This window comes from the organism of the source record quoted next, unplaced genomic scaffold, assembly GCF_019419815.1.
Source record: "Pyrus x bretschneideri cultivar Hongxiangsu unplaced genomic scaffold, Pyrus_bretschneideri_v1 Contig55, whole genome shotgun sequence".
Lineage (NCBI taxonomy): Eukaryota > Viridiplantae > Streptophyta > Magnoliopsida > Rosales > Rosaceae > Pyrus > Pyrus x bretschneideri.
Window position 1 is genome coordinate 684,808 of NW_025999793.1, and position 23,996 is coordinate 708,803.

General features: G+C 36.5%; 1 protein-coding gene across 1 annotated transcript; it reads right to left on the reverse strand.

Annotated features, from left to right (window-relative positions):
• Nucleotides 1-9,336: 9,336 nt before the first annotated feature.
• On the reverse strand, nt 9,337-10,163 carry LOC103935499. Its single transcript, XM_018644554.2, has one exon. It carries the CDS (start codon nt 10,135-10,137, stop codon nt 9,442-9,444), a length of 696 nt encoding a protein of 231 aa, XP_018500070.2. The 5' UTR covers nt 10,138-10,163; the 3' UTR covers nt 9,337-9,441.
• Between the last annotated feature and the right edge of the window lie 13,833 nt (nt 10,164-23,996).

Below are 23,996 nucleotides of genomic sequence, written 5' to 3' on the forward strand. Positions count from 1 at the left end.
TTAGATAGGAGTTTGTCTCCCAGGATTCAACAATCTACAATACAAAGTCAAAGCACTTCAATCTTCGGACTCTGTCGAATCATATATTCCGCACTCTCAAGAAACGACTCGAAATTTAACTAACAAAGAATAAAATACCTTGGAGAAACTCTACTATTAATTATTTAAATGAATGGATGGTTGAGTTTATATAGAACTCAAGCACTAGTACAAATAACAGTTTGCGCAATGAAGAATAGTTCGTAGCACAAAGACAAAAAACATCGCCTGAGAATTAGCCCAACGAAAACTTTGTTGTGTTGGGCTCGTGAAAGTAGGGTTTGCGTGACGACAAGGTAATCTACTTTGCGCCACGACAACAATCTGCGTCACGCGAAAGATTTTGCGCGATGCATCTTGCTTTCGTTGTCGCGCAAAGATAAGTTTGCAACGTAAGTTTCTGTCGTCTTGCAAAAGCCTTTGCACAGGTTATTGTCGTCGTTACGCAAACTCTTCTTATTCTTTTTTTTCTTTTTTTCTTTTTGACAAAATATTTTTTATTTAATTTTTATAAATATTTTAATCAAATTATAAATAATAATTAAAAACCAAGAAAAGTATTTTATTATAAAATATATGAAATTGTACGTACAATCTATATGAACAGAAAAGAAAAAACTACAACAAATAGTCGTCCAGGTTTGATGCATCATGCTACTGGGTATCGGATGGGTGAAGTCGCTAGAAGGTTGAAGGTGGAGCCGGATCAGGTGCTGGCATTGAGATTTGGAGGCCGGACATCTTGAAGGCCCGTAAGATCATCTTCATCTTCTTGTCCTGGGCCGCAATCTGGGCTGCAATCTAATTTTTCCGGGTATCCTGGGCAGCAATCTGGGCTTCCTAGGCCATAATTTTATCCTTTATGGTTGCCACTTCCTCTGTTACGACGACGACCTATCCTATGGTTGGTTTGGAAGAGAAAGCACTCGTCTCATGAACCCTCACCTTCTCCATACCTCAAACAACCTTGCCATGACGACAACCGAGCGTCTGATCCAAGGTCTTAGTCAAGATCTGAAGACCTGCATCCTCGATCAAGGTCTTCGGGGGAAGCTGCGACGTTGCTTCTTCGAGAAGAGCACTGCTCTTCTCCACTATAGCAACTTGTAATAGTAAGAAAAAAAAAATTTAATATTTAATAAAAAATGTAATTAATATTTTAACGATTCATAAATATAAGAATAATAATAATTACATATACTTACATGGAGCTACTTAGTGGTCTTATCGCCAGGTCGAACGTAAATGTTGAACATGTCAAGCTCTGAGAACTTAGAACCCTCCAAAAGAAAAAAAAAACATAAAGAAAATGTTATTAATCAATAATAAAAAATTAGTTGTATAAAATTTAAAAATTAATATACTTTTACCTGACGTCACACCTCAACCCTATAGGAGAAGGGCATCAAATTGGAATGGTGGAGAAGTGTCTTTGACTCCCGAGCTTTCTTGCCAGCAACAAATTTGTTCTGTTAAACACACAATATACATGTTAGTGCGACTATTTGAAAGAAATTTAAAAAGTTTTAAAAAATAACTCAAATAGTAATAAATTATTATTAAAATATTATGCACATACTTACCACAAATTTTGTGTCTGTAAAATGTTTGTAGAGCCACTCCTACTCCAACGGCCACTCCAACTCCGTTGGGCAACCTTCTAGGCAAGCAATCTCTAGATCATCCCATTTCTTAAAATGCGAGTGGAGTTCGCACTTTCAATGTTTGTACCAGGATGCTAAGTTCTCCTCTAAGTAGGCGGTGGCCTTAGGGGATATGTCCTTAAGATTATAATTGAACTATAAATATGAAAATAAATAGTAAAAATTTTAATAATATTAAGATAATATAATTTGGTTTATAATAATTATAAACAAAATTAAAAAATGAAAAAGTCTAAAAATGAAAATACTAACTAACAATTCATTCCACACTAGTTTCTTCGTTTCCTCGGGAATTTTTGCCCAAGTTTCCCACTGCATAGGACAATGCCGTTGAATAACAAAACCACAGCTATTAGTGATGCTTCTATGCTGCTGTGAGGTAGCCGCTCCACGATGTCATGAGTCATACGCAATCTTGATCAATTCGTTGGACACATGTATGTTATGCTCTGGCCATTCGATTAGGCCCATAGTGCTTTTTTAGTTGCCCAAAAAAACTTAAATGGTTAAAAACCCTAATCTTAAATTTCTACTGAAAATTCGGAAAAACCTCCCCTAATAGTATGTCATTTCCCAAAACCTGAAAAAATAAAATAAAATAACAGTAATTCACATCCACAACACATTTTACAATCCAGCAAATTTTCACAATCATAAAAATAATAGTTTTAAAACGAAAAAAAAAAAACAACGTAGTGAGAATTAGAAAAGACTACCTGGTTGGAAGCCCTCACCCTTGACTGTGGATTAGGCCTGGCAAACGGGTCGTGTCTATCGTGTTCGTATCGTTTTCGTGTAACACCTGTTATCTTAACGGGTCGTGTCGTGTCACACCCGTTATCTTAACGGGTCCTTAACAGGTCGTGTCACTTTACCCAACGGGTAAAGTGACCCGACCCGTTATGACCCGTTAAGAAAAAAATATATTTTTTTTTAATTTGCACATACCACACATTGCCATGTAAATATTACTTCAAAACATTAAAACATTTCTCGTTCAAGTACTATATCTACACTCAAAAATAAAAGCCTAATAAAAAAATAATACATACACTACTAATCTATTATAAATATTAAATGTGCAAGGATAAAGAGTTTTTGTTTTTAAGATAAGATTTTGTGGTATTCACTTGTGTAAATATTTTAAATTGAAGATCGAATTCATTCATTGTATTCATATAGGGTCAAGGAGTGTAGTTATAAAAAATCATCAAAATCGGAGTTAAAATAACCGTTAAATCGTGATTTTTCGTTTATAACCGTTGAAAAGCTTTGTCCCGTTACTTGATCTCTGAATGTTTTTTTTTTGTGATTTTTTGCTGATATGATCTCCAAGCATATACAAACAATTTTGACGGTTTGGATCGTTGAAATTAGTTTTGGAGAATTCGTAAAACGATAGATTGACTAACACTTAGAGTTTATTTATACTTTCATTAAGTATAAAATAACATTTTGTGGTATCCACTTGTGTAAATATTTTAAATTGAAGATCGAATTCATTCATTGTATTCATATAAGGTCAATGAGTGTAGTTATGAAAAATCATCAAAATCGGAGTTAAAATAACCGTTAAATCGTGATTTTTCGTTTATAACCGTTGAAAAGCTTTGTCCCGTTACTTGATCTCTGAATGTTTTTTTTTGTGATTTTTTGCTGATGTGATCTCCAAGCATATACAAACAATTTTGATGGTTTGGATCGTTGAAATTAGTTTTGGAGAATTCGTAAAACGATAGATTGACTAACACTTAGAGTTTATTTATACTTTCATTAAGTATAACATAAGATTTTGTGGTATCCACTTGTGTAAATATTTTAAATTGAAGATCGAATTCATTCATTGTATTCATATAGGGTCAAGGAGTGTAGTTATAAAAAATCATCAAAATCGGAGTTAAAATAGCCGTTAAATAGTGAGATATGTCATGACAGTCATGTGTGTGATAAAAAGTTAATAACTTAAAAAAAAAAAAAAAATTTCTCACCACTTCTATTAATTTTCATTTTTCCCTCTCTTTTTTGTTACCTTTTCAACTTTTTCTTATCATTTTCACTTTTCCCTCCAACATCTTTCCCTAATTCCCTCACTTTTTTGTTTTATTTTCAACTTTTCTTAACATTTTCATTTTCCCTCCATTTTTTTTTTCTTCAAAAAGGGCGGCAAGTTGGCAAATGGCAATGGCAAAAAATTGATTATTGAAATTTGAATGGAAAGAAATCACATCTGACGCATCAAATTTCAATAGATGCAAAATCATGCAAATATGCAATGCATGATCATGCATATTAAATTATTAATTATTAATTATTATAGTTTTTATAAAATTTAATATATATATATAATTATTATAGATAGACTTAATATTTTGGGGTATAATTATTATAGTATATATAATTATTATAATTATTATAAATTTTATAGTTAATTTAATATATATATATATATATTTATTATAATTTTTAGGGGTATAAAATTGTGAAATTAATGTATATAATTATTACAGTATTTTTTTAGGGTTATAAAATTATAAAAATAATATTCTGATTATCGTGTATCGTGTTACCCACGTGTATGCCCGAACCAACCCGTTATCTTAACAGGTGCTTATCGGGTTACCCGATAAGACCCGATTCGTTATCGTGTCGACCCAAACACCTGTTAATTTCGTGTTGTGTCGTGTCGGGTTATCGGGTCGTGTCAGAAATTGCCAGGCCTACTGTGGATGCCAAGAAAGTGTGATCAGAAGGCTCCAGATGGCGATGGCACCGGTGAGGCCGCCGTGCGCTAAGCGGCTGAACCAACACTGATGACATCAATGATGCAAGTAAAGACCATTTACTTAACGTGATTAGTCCGTCGAGTAATTTTCTGGCACCAAACCAAGATTTTACTGCCTTTTTTTTCCAAACATTGCGCGATGAAGGTACACCTTTGTCACTCTAAACAGTTTTGTGTAACTGAAAGCTTCGTCACGCAATGTCCCATTGCACAAAACGTCATTGCATGACGTTTGTTTGTCAACGTTGCACTATACATTTATGTGCAACGTAATGTGCTATGTCGCACAACTAGGGGTGGGTTAAAAAAAGGGAAAACCATAAAAAAAAGGGAAAATCAAACCAAACTGAAACTGATCAAATCGAACTAAAAAACTAAACCGAATTGAAAAAGCTGAACCGAACCAAATTCTTTTGTTTTGGTTTCGGTTTTAGTGGTCTAGAAATCGAACCAAACCGAATTAATTAAATTAATATTTTTTAATTTTATTTATTCAATTATCTATTTTGGGTATTATTTTTTAAGCCCAATTTGTAAGTCCAAATGTGCAACGTGTTGTCAAACTTTAAACCCATAATATTAAAAAAAGCCTTTACGTTACGATTCTAGTTGAACTTTAAATGTTTATTTTCATTGTCTTTGATTCAAGTTGGAATGTTTACGTTATGATTGTGTTTGAGATGTTAAAATTTAAGATTTCAATTTTTTCATATTTTGACCTAAAATACATAGTATTTGAGCATATAATGGTCATTAGCTACTTACTAGTTTGACCTAAAATACATACTTTTTCTTAGTTTTATATGTTAAATGTGGCATTAGAATTTAGTTGCAATGTGGTAAATTAATTAATCTATTGATTTCTTTTTCATAATCTGCTTCCCTCTAAATCTGGATCCCTATTATTTAGTTACGGCAAAGGGTGAAAAAGAAACACACAAAATCTTGACTGACTCTCAGATTGCATAGGGGCTGCTCGCTTTAAAGTTTCAATGTTCTTTTTTTTTTTTTTTTTTTTTTTTTTTAGCATCCAAGTTCCTTTTAATGAAAAGTGATAATGTAATACTATCACTTTGACAAAATTTAAGATTTCCATTTCTTTCATTTTTTGAAAAAAAAAAAAATCGAAACCGAACCCAAAAAAAAATGAACTGAACCAAACTGAACCAAAATTTCAGTTCGGTTTTGGTTTTGGCAAAAAACCGAACCTAGCCCTACACACAACTGTGTTTTTGTACTAGTGAAGCCACCTCTTTTGAAACATTGTGACTGTTGCGTAAAGTTCCAACGAACAAATGCAACTCATGAATTTGAATTCAACTATAACACTTGACTCTTATTTTTCATTCACGCAAAAATTAGATATTATAATATATAATTTCCAACATCCTCGTCCTCTAATATTTTCTTGTATTAGGAAAAAAAAATGAATTTGTCCACTAAACAAGATGAGTAATGATTTCAACACACCCCTTTTTACCTTGTGCACACTCTTTGTCAATCTAGACCTTAATTTTACTTTATTTGATCAATCTAATGGCTATAGAAGCTTGAGTTATTAGGAATCTCCCATCCTCCCCAAAACTACTCATCCCCGCCCAATAAGCTTGGTTGGGGGGTGGGTGGGGGCGAAGCAAGCACACGGGCTATCATAGCGTAGCCTTGTGGCTAAGGTGATCTGATGTTAGCCATGTGAAGTATTTTGTTTTCAGGCAAGCACAAATACCAATGAGTGAGTTAACACAAATACAAAGTTAGGGGCCCGTGCTGCAGGCGTACTTAACTGGTTTGGGGGGCGATGTGGTTATGTCTTGGCCATTGAATTTTCAATGGCTATATTTTTGGGCCGTAGAATTTTCAATGATTAAAAAATTTTGAATTTGAAAATAACGGTTAGTACACGTGGTAAAATTTGTTGATGTTGCGTTGAGTATGCTGCCGACTTCTTTATCTTGCAACTACGACTGACGAAGGAACAAATCTCGGCCTTTGGATTCTTGAGCTTGAAGATAAGGCTGCTAGTTCTGCGAAGTTCACAAATCGTCGGCGCCGGATTCGATCACAGTAATTATATTCGTAAGAGTATAAGCACGTCGAATCGACACCAGACTGTACGGACATAAGTATTCAAAGGTGATGTATGTCTTGATGGTGAATGTGGTTCAGCCGTCAGAATGCCGAATTCTGAAACTCACTTGTGAGTATCCAATCATAAAATCACTCGGCGTTCAATACGCCGAATGTCGTAACTTGTAACACCTTACTTCGCCGAGAAGGCTAATAAGATGACCTCTGCCAATAAGGATTTGAAAACCCTTCTTGACCGAGACTTGGATAAGTAATTAGTCGGCCTCGACGCAGTGCTGTTTATCCAAACTGAAGGTGCTCCTTGGTCGCTTGATTCTACGGCAACAGTGCTGTTTATCCAAAATAAAGGTGTTCGCCGGTTGCCTTCACAGTGTTATTTATCTAAACTGAAGATGTGTCGACGGAAAAAGGAAAATAAAAAATCCCAAGATGTTTGAGAGGTTTTGCGCAGGGCAGTTGTGTGTTGAATTGGAGGTCTCTCAATTGTTGCCTGATGTCTTGTATTTATAGGGACGAGTACACGCTGGTTGATAAGCTAATAAAGACTCCCAAGCTATTAAAACTCTTCCACTGACTTAATCCTCGGATAAGCCTTACTACACCTAGGACTCTGAACTTAGTCAAAAATGCAACCAATCCTTGTATTTAGTCTTATACATCAAATCCCAAAATAATCTGCAGGCACGGATTTGAACAAATAACGTTCATCTAAACAACCACCAATTATATATATATATATATATATATATATATATATATATATATAGTTTGCCTTTCACTATTTCTCATGGCATGCAGACTTATACGGCAACCACCAATTATCTATATATATATATATATATATATATATATATATATATAATTCATAGCCTTTCACACGGCATGCAGGCCAAGTCCATCATCAATCCAATTCATCTGACAACATCCATAAACAACCTAGCCTACTTAGGTCTCCTATCTCACCATTATCCAAGCCTTGCAAATCCCATGCTATGCCACGTGATCAGAATCCAAGCCGAGTTGCTCTAATCCACACAGTACACTGTTAACAAATCCAAATTAAATTGGATTGTTCTGCCTACTTCATTATTTGACGCCGTGCATATCCCAATAGTCCACCATCATTCAAATTAATTGGGATTTAGACAAATATGAGGTTTAAATAATTTAATATATTACTAAGAGATAATATCATGATTAAAATCACAATATTATTTCTTCAATAATAATTAAAAATTATTTCAACCATTTTGTCCTTCAATGGTCTAAACAGTCATATAAATTTTAAATTTAAGAAATTTTAAATCATTTGATATTTTTATTCTAAAGGGAAAGACGCATATAATGAAAAATTAAATAAAGGGCAATGCTAGTGAGACAAAATTTGTAGATAAAATTTACAAACCAAATTATATGTCACCAATAGGAATAAGTACGTTAATCAACGTTTAAGTAATAATTCAATCATCAACTTCTATATTATTTAGTTTATAAAATTTTGTTTACAAATTTAATCTTCCTATTTGCATTACTCTTAAAATAAAATTGGATTTAATTTGAAAACAACTGAATTTTTTAGACTTGAATCAAAGTGCCCCTTAAAAAAATATGCAAGTTGATTAGACCTAAATATCAGTTTGTGTACGACACATTTGAGATGAGTCATTATTGGGGGTGGACGCATTTTACTTTTAAGGAAGCAATAACTTTGAGATAAGTTATTATTAGGTGAGGACACATTTGACTTTTACGGAATCGATAAGTTAGAGGAGGACACATTTGACTTTTACAGATAAGTTATTATTAGAGGAGGACACATATGACTTTTATAGAAGCAATAGTTTTGAGATAAGTTATTATTACAGGAGGAAAAATGCTTATTAGAGGAGGACACATTTGACTTTTATGGAAGCAATAATTTTGAGATAAGTTATTATTAGAGGAGGACACATTTGACTTTTACAGAAGCAATAGGCACGAAACTAGGGGAAATAAGCCGTTTAGTACTATATTTAGTAATATTTATTTTCATTTATAAGTAAAAAATTTTAAGTTTAATTATCATTAAAAATGAATTTAAATCATATTATTGTTAGTTTGCTGTAAAGCTTAGTCTACTCATTAATCCTCTTAATATAGAAAATATTGTTTGTTTAAAAAAAAAAAAAACAAAAAAAAAACATACGAATAACGTGTCTTATTCGTCACTACACACACTCCATTAACCAGGGATCCTATCCATGTCCTATCCATTAATCTGTTTGACAAAAACATCTTTTTTCATGGGAGATCATGGGATCCTAGTGTAAAAGCTTCAAAATATTTCTGTTGACGCGGTGCGCCGGCAACTGGTGGTGGTGGTCAGGAACAAGAATGGGGGTTTGATTTAGGGAATGGGAGGGGGGTCCATGAAGCGTTAAAGGCTTGGATCTGTAGTATTAGAACTTTTTTTTCAAAGGCTTGGTTCAAAACGACTTTGTTTTGGCTAGTTCATTAAAACGAAGAAAAAGAAAACAACTTGACAACAGTTCAAGCAAGCTGTTGAGAATTGCTACTGAATTCTACAGATCCCCTGGTAGGCGTTTCAGGGTCCCTAAACAAACGGTCATAGGATCCTTTGGGAAACCTTCCAACCATTTTTGCGGCTTCCCTAGGGTTTCGGGACCTAGTAGTTTATGAATTATTATTGCATCAAATTTCAAAAAAATAAAAAATTAATAGTCTAGTAACATATACAATATACAATCAATACTATCATACAAATTAATTGGAACACCATTTTATTATGATCAAATAGATTAATACAACATTTTTATTTACTTACATCGGTCCTTGGCCTGCATGAGGCTACAGAAGCACTACATTAATTCATCTTCCTCCATACTTGGCCTTGTACTCACTCCAAAGCTGATCAACATTCTTCCCCAGAATATCAACAAAATAATTAGCATTATAACCACTTCTCATTTTCTTATTCATTTCAGCTACAAACCCATTTTTCAAACTATTCAAATAGTCTAAAAACCAAGCAGTGACCTCATACCCCCGATCCCACCTATCCCCTTGCCCCGGCTGAACCCAATGACTTGGCGCGTACCCTGCCTTCAACCTCACATAATCAGCAATTCCCTCAATCAACCCCCCTGGGGCTTGACCGTTCCCATTCCATTGCCACACGTGCGTTGACTCATGGTAAAGCACACCGGTGATCTCCTTCTTAACATCGCCAGAGTAACCAGCTATGTAGCTAGCGCTGACGTGGATCTCATTGTTGACGGCGTAAGCCACCCCAGTGATGTTTTCAACAATTAAGGTTACCTTGGAGACGCTCTTTCTGTCCGCGGCTGTGTTTTGCTGGAACAAGCGCCATATGAAGTTGGTGGAGGAGACTAGGGTTTGCCTGCTATAGTCTGCTCCGATTTTGTTGTTGAAGCGAATTCCGCCGGGGGTTCCCCCTGCGGTGTTGGTGACTTTATAGTAGACTGCATGGGTGCCCGGGAAGAGGCCTGCTGCTAGTGTTATTATGAGAAAGGAGAGGAAACGGATGTGGTGAAATTGAACCATAGTTTGGGACTTATGAATTGTTTCATGCTTTTGGGTTTTGCATGCACAATTGTGCTATTCGTGTATGGGTTATATAGAGGGAGAGAGAGAGAGAGAGAGAGAGAGAGAGAGAGAGAGAGAGAGAGTCGTGCACCACTAGTTAATGTCAATATGGTTTTTTTTTTTTTATGCCATCTTATATATAACGCACTCACTACTGACTACTCCACTCCTAATATATTGTCCTCGCACTCGAATTAACATGGTCCTTGTGGTTCTTGTTCAGTAAGAGACTTATTTTCTCTAATATTCAACACAATTGTCCAATTTTATAAGGCCGATATATATGTCCATTTTGATTGAAAATAGTTCTTTTGGGGCAACCAAAAAGTCCTGTGCCTATTTGGTAGGTTGAATGAGATTTGATCTTAGGAATAGGATTGAATTGGTAGGGATGGGTTACATAACCCATGTGTGTGGTTAGGCTACATAACCTATCATATTTTCTCTTATTTTGGATTTGTAGCCAATCCAGTCTGTATTACAATTTTTCTCATAAAAAATAACTTATCTCATCCTGCCCACCAAACGAGGCTGTTTGGAGTGCTTTAATTCAGCATTTCTTTGTAAAAGTTTATAATAAATTTATCTACAATTTAAATGCATCTTACCTATCACCACCAAATTAAGTGATTCATAAAGAAACTAGCAGGTGCTATACCAAGAAGCACTAAAATATGCTATCCACACAATAAGAAAATAAAAAATAAAAAGAAAAAAATAAGTGCGAGGGAGCTTGCTACGCACCATTGACTTGACTTGGACTCGGGCTTTTATAATTGCCGAGTTGAAACCCAGCTGGTATAATGCTGATGGGTCATGGTCATTTTATTTTAATATTTTATATATTTTCCTTGTTCCCGGCTTATATTATAATATTTTATATCCAGTTTGGACAATTGCCCTGGCCATTTTTTATTTTATAATTTGCTAGCTAGTCATATGGTTACTTAATTAAAATTGAATAATAGGTGACAAGAAAACAAAAACCTGATATAAAAATAAATATAAAAACCAACACCAAAAAGACACAAAATTGTATATGACCAAAAAAATAGACACAAAACAGACATCCAAAAAGTGTACAGTGAATGAGGCAATTTTTTTGGGGTCTTGTGGAGGAAATCACTTGCAGTCTTGCTCAACCCGGCTAATAAATTTTCTACGCGGAAAAGTACAGTCAATGATACCAGGTCACATTTTTGTTTTGGAGAAATTTCCACAAATACCATCTGGATTTTCAAGGGTGTATTCATATTCCACCCAAAGAAACAATTTTTTAAATTACCCACCTAGACTTTAACTTTGGTGCTAATTTAACCTTCATTTGTTTTTGTTAACATTCTGTTAAAAATGTATCACTTTTCAATTTTTTTAAATATTTTGAAAAAATATGTAAACAAAAGTAACAATAAAATAAAGGGTGATTTTGTATAAAATAAATAAAAAGTTACAATATTAACAATATATCAACAATATTTAAGCTAATTATGAATAAGTCAATCATGTATTGTAATACTCAAATGCATTGAAGATAACCAAAAATTACGAAATATGCTATTATAGCTAGCACCCACTTCAAATGACACCTCATTTTTCTTATATTTTTACATTTTGGAATAGGTCAATATGAATTCAGACACTGCAACGCAGCGTTAATTTTTTTATTATGATTTTATTGGATTCAGACGTTGCATTGCAGTGCCCGTTTCCTAGTTTTGTTTTTATTTTTTATTTTATTTTATTTTTATTATTATTACTCACACACCTCCTAGCTTCACACATCGCACGACTCCTGATTTTTGCATTTGGATTTAAACAATGCAATACAGTGTCCGCTTACTGGTTTTGTTTTTTTACATTATTTTTACGTTTAGATTCAGTATTGTAGTGTCCGCTCATTGGATTTTTTTTTTTTAAACATTATTGTTACATATTCAGACATTGCAATGCACTGTACGTTTTTTGGTTTTTTTTTTTTTTTTTTTTTTTTAATTTTTTTTTATAGCATTTTGATTTAGACACTGTGTTGCAGTGTCCGTTTCATAGTTCTGTTTTTTTCATCACTCACAAGCTTTCTACACTTTACACTTTTCACGATTCCTTTTACATTTAGATTCAAACACTACGAGAATGATCTGTTCATGGTCCAAACTACATAAGTTGGTGTTTACATGGGCAATTGTTCCTTTAGCCTGATTGTTCATAGGTTAACATTGACGTCGTCTTTAGCCTTCTGAACATCAAGAGTAGAAGTGTATCTAGTATTTTTATTTTATATTTGTTTTTCGTGCTCCTTTTTTTGTATAATTTGGAGTCCAAAATAATCCCAAAAATCCTAGACGCTGCACATGGACTTTTGCTCAAAAAAGATAAGATTGCCCTCATTAAATTGGAAGACTTCTCAAATACTCACACCCACAGCTTAGCACCCTTGAAGGTCCAAGCAGCTGAACACGACCGCCACAGCTCACCTACCCTTGGCAAGAAAAATTCAAAGCATTAAAGATAATGATTAATTACGCAAATCCTATCTTTAATACATTCCCAGTTAAAGATTGACTTCATTCAAGTAAGTAATCCCTATTTAAATCAATTAGGGATATTTACTATTTTATCTCAAGATATTATTTCCTATTTAATATCCTGAGAATATTTCTCCATAAACCTTGGCCAATAGGATGCCTCCATGTGTAGGGTAAAACCCTAACACCATGGCCGGCCACTCTCCTATAAGTACCTCCATCTCTACCAAATTTCAGGAAGCTTGAGCTACCCCTAAAAGCCCTAAACACTTACTCTTTTTCAGAGAGACTAACTTAGGCATCAGAGATCCATTGCCCTAACCCCCCTCTTCTCCCTCCCCTCCCCTCTCCCAAAACCTCGTGGACACATGAGGCTTTGGTCTTTGATCAAAGCTGTTGATTGTTTTGTAGGTGTATTTTCATCAAGATTGAAGATGGCATAAATTTGCATCAACATATAAGCCTCTCAATGTTGGTGTTCAACATGAATTTTGATTTAATGTATAAGCTTGAGTCCTTGTATTTTGACCGGGTTTTCAATTCTTTGTTGATGACTTGGGAGGTTTCTCTCCTCTAGCTGTGGATGTTCCGGAGAGTATTGCATATTAATAAACAAATGCTCTAGTGTTGCTCTATGCTGTGCATCGTCCAGGTTCTTCCATGGACCCCAGAAGCCAAAAGCAGAGAATAAGCTTCAAGATGCAGTTTCATTTTCAAAGCTATCATCCTTATGCACACTGATTGTTCCAGTCAGGTTACCCTCATTGAGTACAAGCAAGAAATCTTGCACTTGTTGAATGTATTATTTATACCATAGTTACTTTCTAACTAGTTTAAACTTTTTTTTTTTTTTTTTAAGAGAGGAGGATATAACGAATGAATAAAGTGAAGAGAGAAGGGTATAATAGTTATTTTATAACTAGTTTAAACCCATATGACATGCTTCATTAACGTATGCATAATTGTTATCAATATTTTATAATTATGTCCAAAAAAAAAATTAGTCATTGATATATGGCTAATTAGTAAAAATTTTATTGACCTTTGGCTAAATATCCTTAAAATTAAATACTAAAACTTACATGAAAAACACATCAAATCTAAAAAGAAAACCTACCATAGGCTCCTTTCCGACTTCCCTCACCCCTGATTAGGGATGGGCAAAATACCCATGGGTTGGGTAACCACAGTTACTCGTCCATTTAAAGCTCACAGTTACGGTTATAGGTAACCGTTTAGACAAACAAACAGTTATGAATATAACCGTTTATCCGTGAAATTTAAATGGACGGTTATGGGCATTACCCGTGATTATAACGGGTATCCATCGGTTATGGGTATTACTTGCGGTTATAACAGGTATCCATTTACCCATTTAATTTAATACATGTAAAATTAAAAATAAAAAAAATAAATAACCTTTTGTGATCACCTACGTTTGTTTGATTCATGCTAATTGGTTTCTTCTCTTGTCCTTGGAGAGCTCCTCTCTCCCTCTCTATCTCTCGAATAGATTTGTCCAGCATCCTCTTGTTTTTCCGCAAAAGTTCTAAAATCACAAATTCAGACCCAAGTATACAATTTCAGCTTATAAACCAGTAATTCTCACAAAACAATAATACGAATACAAAATAGTGTTACGTACCCGAAGACAAGAATCAAGACATAAATCAAGTCTACTTCAGATGGACAACATCATACAAAAATGTACACGAACTTTAAGAAGCAAACAACCGAATTACCAATTGGGCAATCAAACTCAGAAATCAATATGCAAATAGCAGCGTATAGTGTACAAACGAAAGGTTCGCAATTGTATAGATATCCTTCTACTTCAAATAGTTAGATTTTCTTCATTTTGTATTTGCATAATCCAACTGAAAATTACACATCACACCACTACGGGTTCAACTCCGGATATTGGGTGAAATTTCTAGTCTAAACCTTAACGATGTCCCATACGCATACACATATATTGCAAAACAAAGAATTGGCGAAAAGCATTGACAAATATTGAATTTTCTGACAACTAAGTGTACAATGTAAACATTCTATGATCACTTACTTTTGTTGGATTCATGCTAATTGGTGTTGGTGTTCCTAAATGGGATACTAATTCAATTTATACATTTCTTTTGTAGGCCTCTTTTGATGAGAACGAGTCGATGAGATTTTGTGATTGAACGTGCTAAAGCATTAGTGTTCGAAAGTGTTTAGTTTCGGAATATTTTGGAGCTTTGAATCATCAAGTATTCAAGATAATTACTACTTTTTGATTTTAGAAGCTTTACTTTGTAATCATATGGATTATAATTAAAGACTTGCTTAGGTGTAGTAGAAAAATATCGTTCGTAAACTATTATTTCAATTATTGGAATTGTATGAGGACTTAAATGATTAAAATAGGAAAATGCATGCTAAAATGTACCTATAACGGTATTTAATTGTCAGAAAACGAAAATTATGACAAAATTTTCTTTTGTAATTTTCAAGTAATTAAAAAAAACATGTAGACTGGTGAAAAAAGAGATAAATGGGTAAAAAAAAAAGAAGGATAAATGGGTTCAAAAATGGGTAAATGGTTATAGTTAAATGGGTAAACGGTTATGGTTAAATGGGTACATGATTATAGGTATAGTTAACCGTTTATAAACGGTTATGGGTATGAGTATAACTATTTATGCAATTAACCAATGAGTAAACGGTTATGTGGGTATGAACATAAACGATTATAGGTAAATAACCGCGGTTACCCGCCCGTCATAACCGTTGCCCATCCCTACCCTAATTCCCCTTCCTGATCATCCCAAGCTCGGCCAAATCAATTCCCCCTATGCGATTGGCTTTCAGCCCTCTCAAGTTTGATCTCATTCAGATTTTCGTTATAGAGAATCCGGACCCCTCTCAAGTCTGATCTTCCTCAAAATTCCAACACTACTGAACATTATAGATAAACAACAAACATGGATAAGGATCTCGCATGCGTTCCTCCGTCTCCATTGCACTTTCCTGAGCTGAGTGGTTTCTCCATAAGACTTTCACCAATCAAATAGTTTTGTTTCTGAGAACTTTTTCTTTCCAATCAAGAATCGTCACTAGAACATCATCATAAGTCAAGTCTGGGTTAATCTTTAACGACTGAGGATGAATCACATGTGACGGATCAGAGATGTATCTCCATAGCATGGACATGTGGAATACATTATGCACTTTTAACAATTCTAGCAGTAGATCAAGTTGGTAGGAAACGTCACCAACTTACTCTATAATCTGATACGACCTGATATAACGAGGACTTAGCTTTCATTTCTTCCCAAAACATACAACACCTTTCCATGGTGACAACTTTAAGAATACCCAATCTCCAACCGCAGATACCCTGTTTGTTGAATGTTTGTCTGTGAAACTCTTTTGTTGATCCTGTGCTGCATTCAGGTTGTCTTTTATCACTTGAATATTTTGTGTCGTCTTATTTACAATTCCAGGACCCACCAAAACTTTTTCGCCGACCTCTAACCAGCACAATGGTGTATGACAAGGTTTCTCATACAACGCCTCAAATGGTGACATACCAATGTTAGAGTGAAAGTTGTTGTTGCAGGTGAATTCTATCAAAGGTAAGCGTTTGGGCCATTTGTCTCCAAACTAAAGGACTGAAGATCTCAGTATGTCTTTTAGCGTTTGAATAGTTTTCTCCGGTTGTCCATTGGTTTGAGGATGATAGGCGGTGTTGTAGAGTAATTTCGAACCTAGAGCTTCTTGGAAAGCCGCCTAAAATTTTGAAGTAAATTTGGGGTTCCAATTAGAAATAATACTAACAAGAACACCATAATAATTGACGATTTTAGCAACAAAAAGTTCGCCCAACTAACTTAGCGGGTAGTTTTCACGAACAGGTACGAAATGCGCTGACTTGGCAAGTCGATCTACAATCACCCAGATACCATTATAGCCATTACGCGTGTGAGACAACTTGTACACGAAATCCATAATGATATCCTCCCATTTCCATTAAGGTATATGAAGTGGTTGTAGCAGCCCAAATGGTTTCTTTGTTTACACTTTGACCTCCTAATAGGCCGAACAATGACTCACGTACTCAACAATTTGTCTTTTCATTCCTGGCCAATTATTGAAAGGTTCGATAGTATGATACATTTTAGTACTCCCGGGACGCATTGCATAAGCCAAGATATGTACCTCATCGAGAATTTCTTTCTTCAGTTTTTCCACATTTGGTATATACATTTGATCACCTTGCATAAGCATGGCAGGTCTTCAAATTTTGTGATCTCTTTTATTGCCGTTCAACACTGCTTACTTTAATTCCTAAGATTCTGAGTCATTCATCTGAGCCTCAAGAACACGATCCAATAAAACTAGTTTGACTTGAAAGTTGGCTAGTAGGGCCCTCTGGTGATCCATTCCCAAAACGGCTCCAGTAGAAGAGGAACACGACATGCATAAAGAGCATTGAGTTGATCGTGAGATTTCTTGCCGGGAGCATCTGCTACAGTATTTGCACGACCTGGGTGATATTCAATAGTGCAGTCATAGTCGCTGATGAATTTCATCCATCTACGATGTCGGAGATTAAATTCTTTTTGAGTGAAGATAGATTTGAGGTTTTTGTGGTCAGTGAAGATTCGACACGTTTCGCCATAGATTGTGCCGCTAAATTTTTAGAGTGAAAACAATAGCTGCCAATTCAAGATCATAAGTAGGCTCATTCATTTCATGGGGGTTTAATTGTCATCAAGTATACATGATCACCCTTCCATGCTGCATTAACATACAACCTAAACCATTTAAAGATGCATCACTATAGGTCTCGAAATTCCTTCTACCATTGGGAAGTGCTAGAACAGGTGCTTGAGTGAGACAATACTTCAATTGTTGATAATGGCCAGAACAGGTGCAATCATCATTCCATTCGAATTCGACTCATTTCCTGGTTAACCTTGTGAGAGGTAATGCTATGGTAGAGAAATCTTTCATAAAACGTCCATAATGGTCGACAAGACGAAGAAAACTCCGTGCTTCAGTGATAGTTTGAGGTTGCTCCCAATTTTCCACTACTGCTACTTTCTGAGGATCCACGAGAATACCCTAAGCTGCTATCATGTGTCCCAAGAAAGACACCTAATCCAGCCAGAACTAGCATTTAATGAATTTAGCGTACAATTGATTCTCCGTTAGCTTTTTTAAAACCAAACGTAAATGTCTAGCATGGTTAGCCTCGCTCTTGGAATACACCATAATGTCATCGATGAAGAAAATTATGAACCTATCAAGATACGAACGAAATACCTGATTCATGAGGTCCATAAAAGCTGCTGAAGCATTTGTTAACCCGAATGGCATCACAAGAAACTCGTAATGACCATATCGAGTTAGAAAGGCTATTTTTGGAACATCATCGCTTATAATTTTTAACTGATAATAACGGGACCTTAGATCGATTTTCAAGAAAAAGCAAGCAGCACGGAGCTGATAAAAAAGATAGCTAATATGAGGTAACGGATAACGGTTTTTAATTGTCACCTAATTCAACTGTCTGTAATCAATACATAGCCTTAATATTTCGTCTTTCTTCCTCATGAACAAGGCTGGAGCTCGACAGGTTGAACCACTTAGTACAAATCCCTTGCTTCTGGACATAGGTAAAGGTGTCGCATCCCCTCTAAGTGATCTCTAACCGGCAGTCGAGGAGGCTGGCCAGGTCGACCTTTAAGTGGCCGAGGTAACGATAGAGATGCCGGTTTATCCCTAGGACCAGAACCTTGGCATTCCTCCTCTGGAGGTCAATTTGACGTTTGTAAGACTCATCATCATTTTCTTTTATTAATTTCTTGCCTTACAACTCTAAACCAAGAAAACGTTAAATGTCAGGTGCCCAATCGTCATTTCACTGAAAATTCTATGCGCCGAAGGGCGTTATTGATATTTCCTGGCCACCCTAGTTGGCATCAAATGTAGACTACGTTCATCGGTCGCATGAATTGAAAAGCTACCTTAAACACTGAGCTCAGCCATTAAGCTCTCTCAGTTACGAACCAGCAGGCATGGCTGAAGTTTCTTCTCGGCAGGTTTAACACTGCTTCTTTCTCTGCCATCCTTTTGAATTCTTTTTTCTTTAATAAATCTTTTTTGTGCAGCCTTCATTGGAAGTTGACCTTGACACCTTTCTCTCCAGAACTTTGGGGATGGCTAGGCCTTCTATAACCACGGCCGAGTTCAGCGTCTTCGCCAAGCTGCAGGAATTTCTTTCTTTCTTAGCCTCACAAATCCTCCAATGTAAAGGTCTTAGACTATGTGGAAGAGTGCTTAAACGACCTTACAGCTAACGGCTTACTAAGGAATGAGAGTGTTGTTTATCTGTCAACTGTCCTGGAAAGAACTCGACAATATTTTAATGCTTTTGAAAAGGCTTTTCGGACAGAGGACGCCCTCAAGGCTGCAATGGTCACTCATGAAGCTATCTGACTAGAGGCAATAAAGGAAAAAAAGTAGAGACTAGCTGACCTTGACCGTCAAATCACTGAACTTCATCGTTAGAGGTCGGTCGTTGCTTCTGAGCTTGAAAAGGATTTTGAGTCGAACAAACCTCGACTGGCAGAGTACGCGGCTGGCAGGAGATGGATATAGCAACTAAAGGCTGACAAAAGAACACGACAGGCCTAGGTCACGATAGGCAAAGTGAAGTGGCTAGAACAGAAAGCCACCCTTGAAGCTTTTCTTCCTTCGACTTCTTAGGATTTTTGTGTTCTTGCTTGTAAGCTGGTCAATTTCTTTTTGTAATTTTACGTGTATGCCTTTTGAAAATTAATGAAATCAATTCTTTATTCTTGCATCTCCCTAGTGACCAAATAATATTTCTTTAGGAATTTCCCATTGATCGGTAATTTATGAATTAAACCAGTTCGATCCTTGAGGTGGTATACCCCATTGCCGAGAATTTTGTGGACGAGGAATGGGCTTCCCAATTCAGCGACCATTTCCCGAATCTGGGATCCTAAATCCCTAATGGTCATTAGTTCACCTTCACCGAACATTTTTTGCCTAACTCGTCGATTATAAGCTCGTTCGACAATCTTTTTCAGTGCCACTAATAAGTTATACGCATCGAGATGATCTTCCTCCAAATCCTCCAACTCTTGCGTCATGGCCTGATTATACTCAGCACTGAACAAGCTGCTTTGTTCAATAACTCGTAACGAGTTTATGCTTAGCTCGACTGGTAGTATTATGTCGTGTCCATAAGTTAATGCATATGGGGTTGTCCCTGTTGCTGATCGAAGTGAAGTTTGATATGCCATAATGCCTCGTTTAACTTCAAATGCTACATACCAGGCTTTTCTTTTATCATTTTCTTAAGGATACCGATTAGAACTTTATTACTTGCTTCGACCTATCCGTTTTCCTGTGGGTAATACGACTTGGACTGTTCGAGTTGAATTTTCAAACTTGCTGTGTATTCTTTAAACTTGTCGGTCGTAAAAATTGTGTCGTTGTCCGTTATAATTATTTCTGGTACCCTGAATCTCATCAGAATGTTTTCTTCTACAAAATTGCAAACTTTTTTAGATGTTAACTTGACGTATGATTTTGCTTCGACCCACTTGGTGAAGTAGTTCGTCACTACAAGTATCCATGCATGCTTTGCTCATCCAGAAGATGGTGTAATCTTGCGAATTACATCCATGGCTCATCCTCTGAACGACCATGGTTTGGTGACCATGTGAAATAACTCGGCTGGGACGCTCTATATGAGCCCATGGATTTGACATTGTAGACAACCTTGCATGTATTCAATGCAATCTTTTAACATACTCAGCCAAAACCATGTCAGCGGAGCAACAAACGTGTTTTGCATCTGAATTGATGAGCCCCGCATATTCCTTCGTGTACCTCTACAATAGCTTAGGCGGCCTCATCTGGGCCGAGGCACAATAACAAAAGATTGTCTTCACCTTTTTGGTATAGTTCATTCTGGTGCATTATGTAATTTGTGGCATGTACTCTTGTTTTGCGGTCGTGTTTGTCATTGGCAATATCAAGATACTGCATGATTAATCTTTTCAAGTCATCTGGTAATGTCTCAATCACATAGTTTCTAGAGGATCCTCTCATTCCAACAATGAAGGTAGGGACATAACTCGTATACTGATTACGTGGTCGTGTTAGAGAACTTGTTGATTAACCAAGGTCGGGTGTAGACGTCGCACTACTGGTATGACCCGGCCCAGTTTATCCCCCAGAAGTTGTGCTTTAGAGGCTATTTGAGCTAAATCATTTGCATCAATATTTCGAACTCATGAAATGTGCTTTAATATAATGCCTGCAAATGATTTAGCTAAATATCTGGCAACCATATAATAGGGTGCCAGAGTACAACTCATGCAATGAAAAGTCCCATTGAGTTGGTTAATCACAAGTTTTGAATCATCGAGGATGAGCACGCAGGCTGCCTTCATGTTGTGAATGAGGCTAATGATGGGAGCCTCATATTCGGCCTAATTGTTTGTACTGTCAAAATCCAACTTGGGAGAAAAATACCATCGGTAGTGATAAAGGGATTGGAAGACGATTCCAATACCAGTCGAGGTCGAGGTACTAGAGCCGTCAAAATACATCATCCAGTAGTTATCACATGTTTCCACCATGCTAATTTCGACATCATTACCCCCAAAACCGTATGTTGAAGGATGTTGAGCTAATAAATTGGCTAGTGCTTATCCTTTGACTTCTTTTTGGGGCACATATTGCAAACTAAATTCGGACAGCACCATTGTCCATTTCCCAACTCAGCCTTTTACTATGGGTCGAGTGAGCATATAGTGAATAACATCTATCTGGTTAATGACCTGAGTAACAGAAGGGAGCATGTCATGCCTGATTTAGACATAGCAAAGAAGAAAGCCAAACAGAGTTTCTCAACAGCTGAGTTAATATTTTGGCTAAGATAAAAAATGGCCTGCTCCTGCCCAATGTCGTTGTCTTGCGCAAAAAGACAGCCAATGGATTCCTCGGCAGCCAAGATATACAACTTAAGAGGTTTACTGCGCCAAGGTGGCATGAGGATAAGTGGGGTGGTAAGAACGACCCTGATTTGCGTTAAAGCGTCTTGATGTTTTTCATGCCATTCAAATTTGTCAGAATCCTTAAGTTTCAACAGTGTGGAAAAAGCCTTCATTTTCCCTGCCGAGTTAGAAATGAAATGACAGATGAAATTGATTTTGCCGAGCAAGGATTGTAATTGCTTCTTGGTTGTTAGTGGTGAAGCATCAACAATTACTTGAGCTCTATTCTCATCTACCTCAATGCCACAATGATGTATAGGGAAACCCAAGAAGTTGCATGCTGATACACCAAAGGCATATTTGGAAGGGTTGATTTTAAGGTTATGTTGGTGCATACAAAGAAAAGCTCGCCGAAGATCATCTAAATGTGTTCTGCAGTGCTTTGATTTGACCACAACATCATTAATATAGACCTCAATGACTGTGCCAATCAAGTCATGAAAAATGGTATTCATAGTGCATTGATATGTGGCACCGACGTTCTTAAGTCTTAAGGCATGACGACCCATTCGTAGGTCCCGAATACCTTGGGCCAACGAAAAACAGTTTTGTGGACATTGGCCATAGCAATGAAAATCTGGTTGTACCCAACATGGCCGTCCATAAAAGATAACATCTCGTGGTTTGCTGCAGCATTGATTATCAAGTTTGAAATTGGCATAGGATATTCTTTTTTAGGGGTTGCCAAGTTCATTACAAAAATCAATGAAAATAGGTAGAGCACCACTTTTCTTTAAAACCGGGACAAAATTTGCCAACCATTCGACGTATCAAGTTGTCAAAATAAAACAGGCTTTTAAAAGTCGAACGAGTTCATCTTTTATGCCAAATTGAACTTTGATAAAAAATCGTCGGGAGGGGGGTTGGCGGAAAGGTTTACATCTAGGTTTGATTCGTATTTCGTGCTCGACGAGTGTTCGATCCAGGCCAGGCATCTCATGGTAACTCAAAGCGAAACACCCTTTAAATTCTTCGAGTAGTTTACAAATAAAGGCCGAGGGTTATCGGCCCTTCCAACGTTTACTTCATCCAATGGATCTTTGACTTGGGGCTGACTATCTTCGAGCTCGGTTGGGGCAGCTTGGACTTTATCAAGTGATAGGACTGGACGGTTGTCTCATTCGGCGAGGAACTCTGCTAAGTTCACACCAAAATTCGGTTGCTTGGAAATAGTATACCAATGGGCTAGCAGACGTTCTATAGTGGATGAAACCGTGGTCCAGTGTCTATCATGTTTAGTATTAGGCATCAGGATTGTCAATTAGGTTAACCAACCCGAGTCTCACCAAATCTGCTCATTGGTTTTGGGCCAACCTCGATGGCTTTCTGAAATGAGATCCGAGTCGGCCATTCTTTGTCATTGAAACCTTGCAGGGTGATGTAGCTGACATGATCATTGTAATTGTGAGCTTGAATCATATTAGCTTTGAATGACTGATTGTCGACAAGATGTATTATAACCGATTTGTCATCCCAGAAGATGAGGACTTGATATAATGACGATAGGATACAACCAGTTAGTCATGACCAAGTAATGCATTATACTTAGTTTTTGAATCGACTCTAAAAAACGCGGTCATGTGATTTGGACCTGCGATAGTCACTTCTAAAGGAAGCATTCCTTTAGTCTGAGATTTGTCGTTGACAAAATTGTCTATGGTTACCCATGATGGAATGAGTTCGTCATTGGAGCGATGAAGTGCTTTCATGACAGAAACAGGCACGATGTTGACTGTTGCTCCACAGTCGACAAAAATTTTGGAAATCGGGTATTTTTCAATATGGGTCGTGACATATAACGACTTCAAGTGATGAAGATTAATGGATGAAAAATGGGGAAATAGTTCGGCGAGAGCTGCTTTAAGTTTTTCCTCTTTGCTTAGTTGCTCAATTTCTTTGGTGGCCATAAAATCGTGGCCTCCTCCGCAATCACATCACCGTCCAGGACATTTGGTAGAGATGTGGTTGGCCGGAATTCTGCGGGTAAGACATGGACCATGCTGATTTCTATGTTGTCGAGGATTGAAAGTCGCATCAGGTCATGATCTTCGTCCTTTGGATTTTTAGGTAAGGTGTCTTGCTCATGGGCATCACTCGTTTGGCTATCTTCGGCTACAGTGAAAATATGTTCATGGGACATGTTTATCGGAGCTGTTTTGTTTTGAATTTCGACCACTGGCTCACTCAACATTAGGACTTGGTCTTGTGCTTG

Bases quoted from the DNA above. Each gene is read 5' to 3' on its own strand.
- LOC103935499 (XM_018644554.2), bottom strand. From the start codon at position 10,137: ATGGTTCAATTTCACCACATCCGTTTCCTCTCCTTTCTCATAATAACA.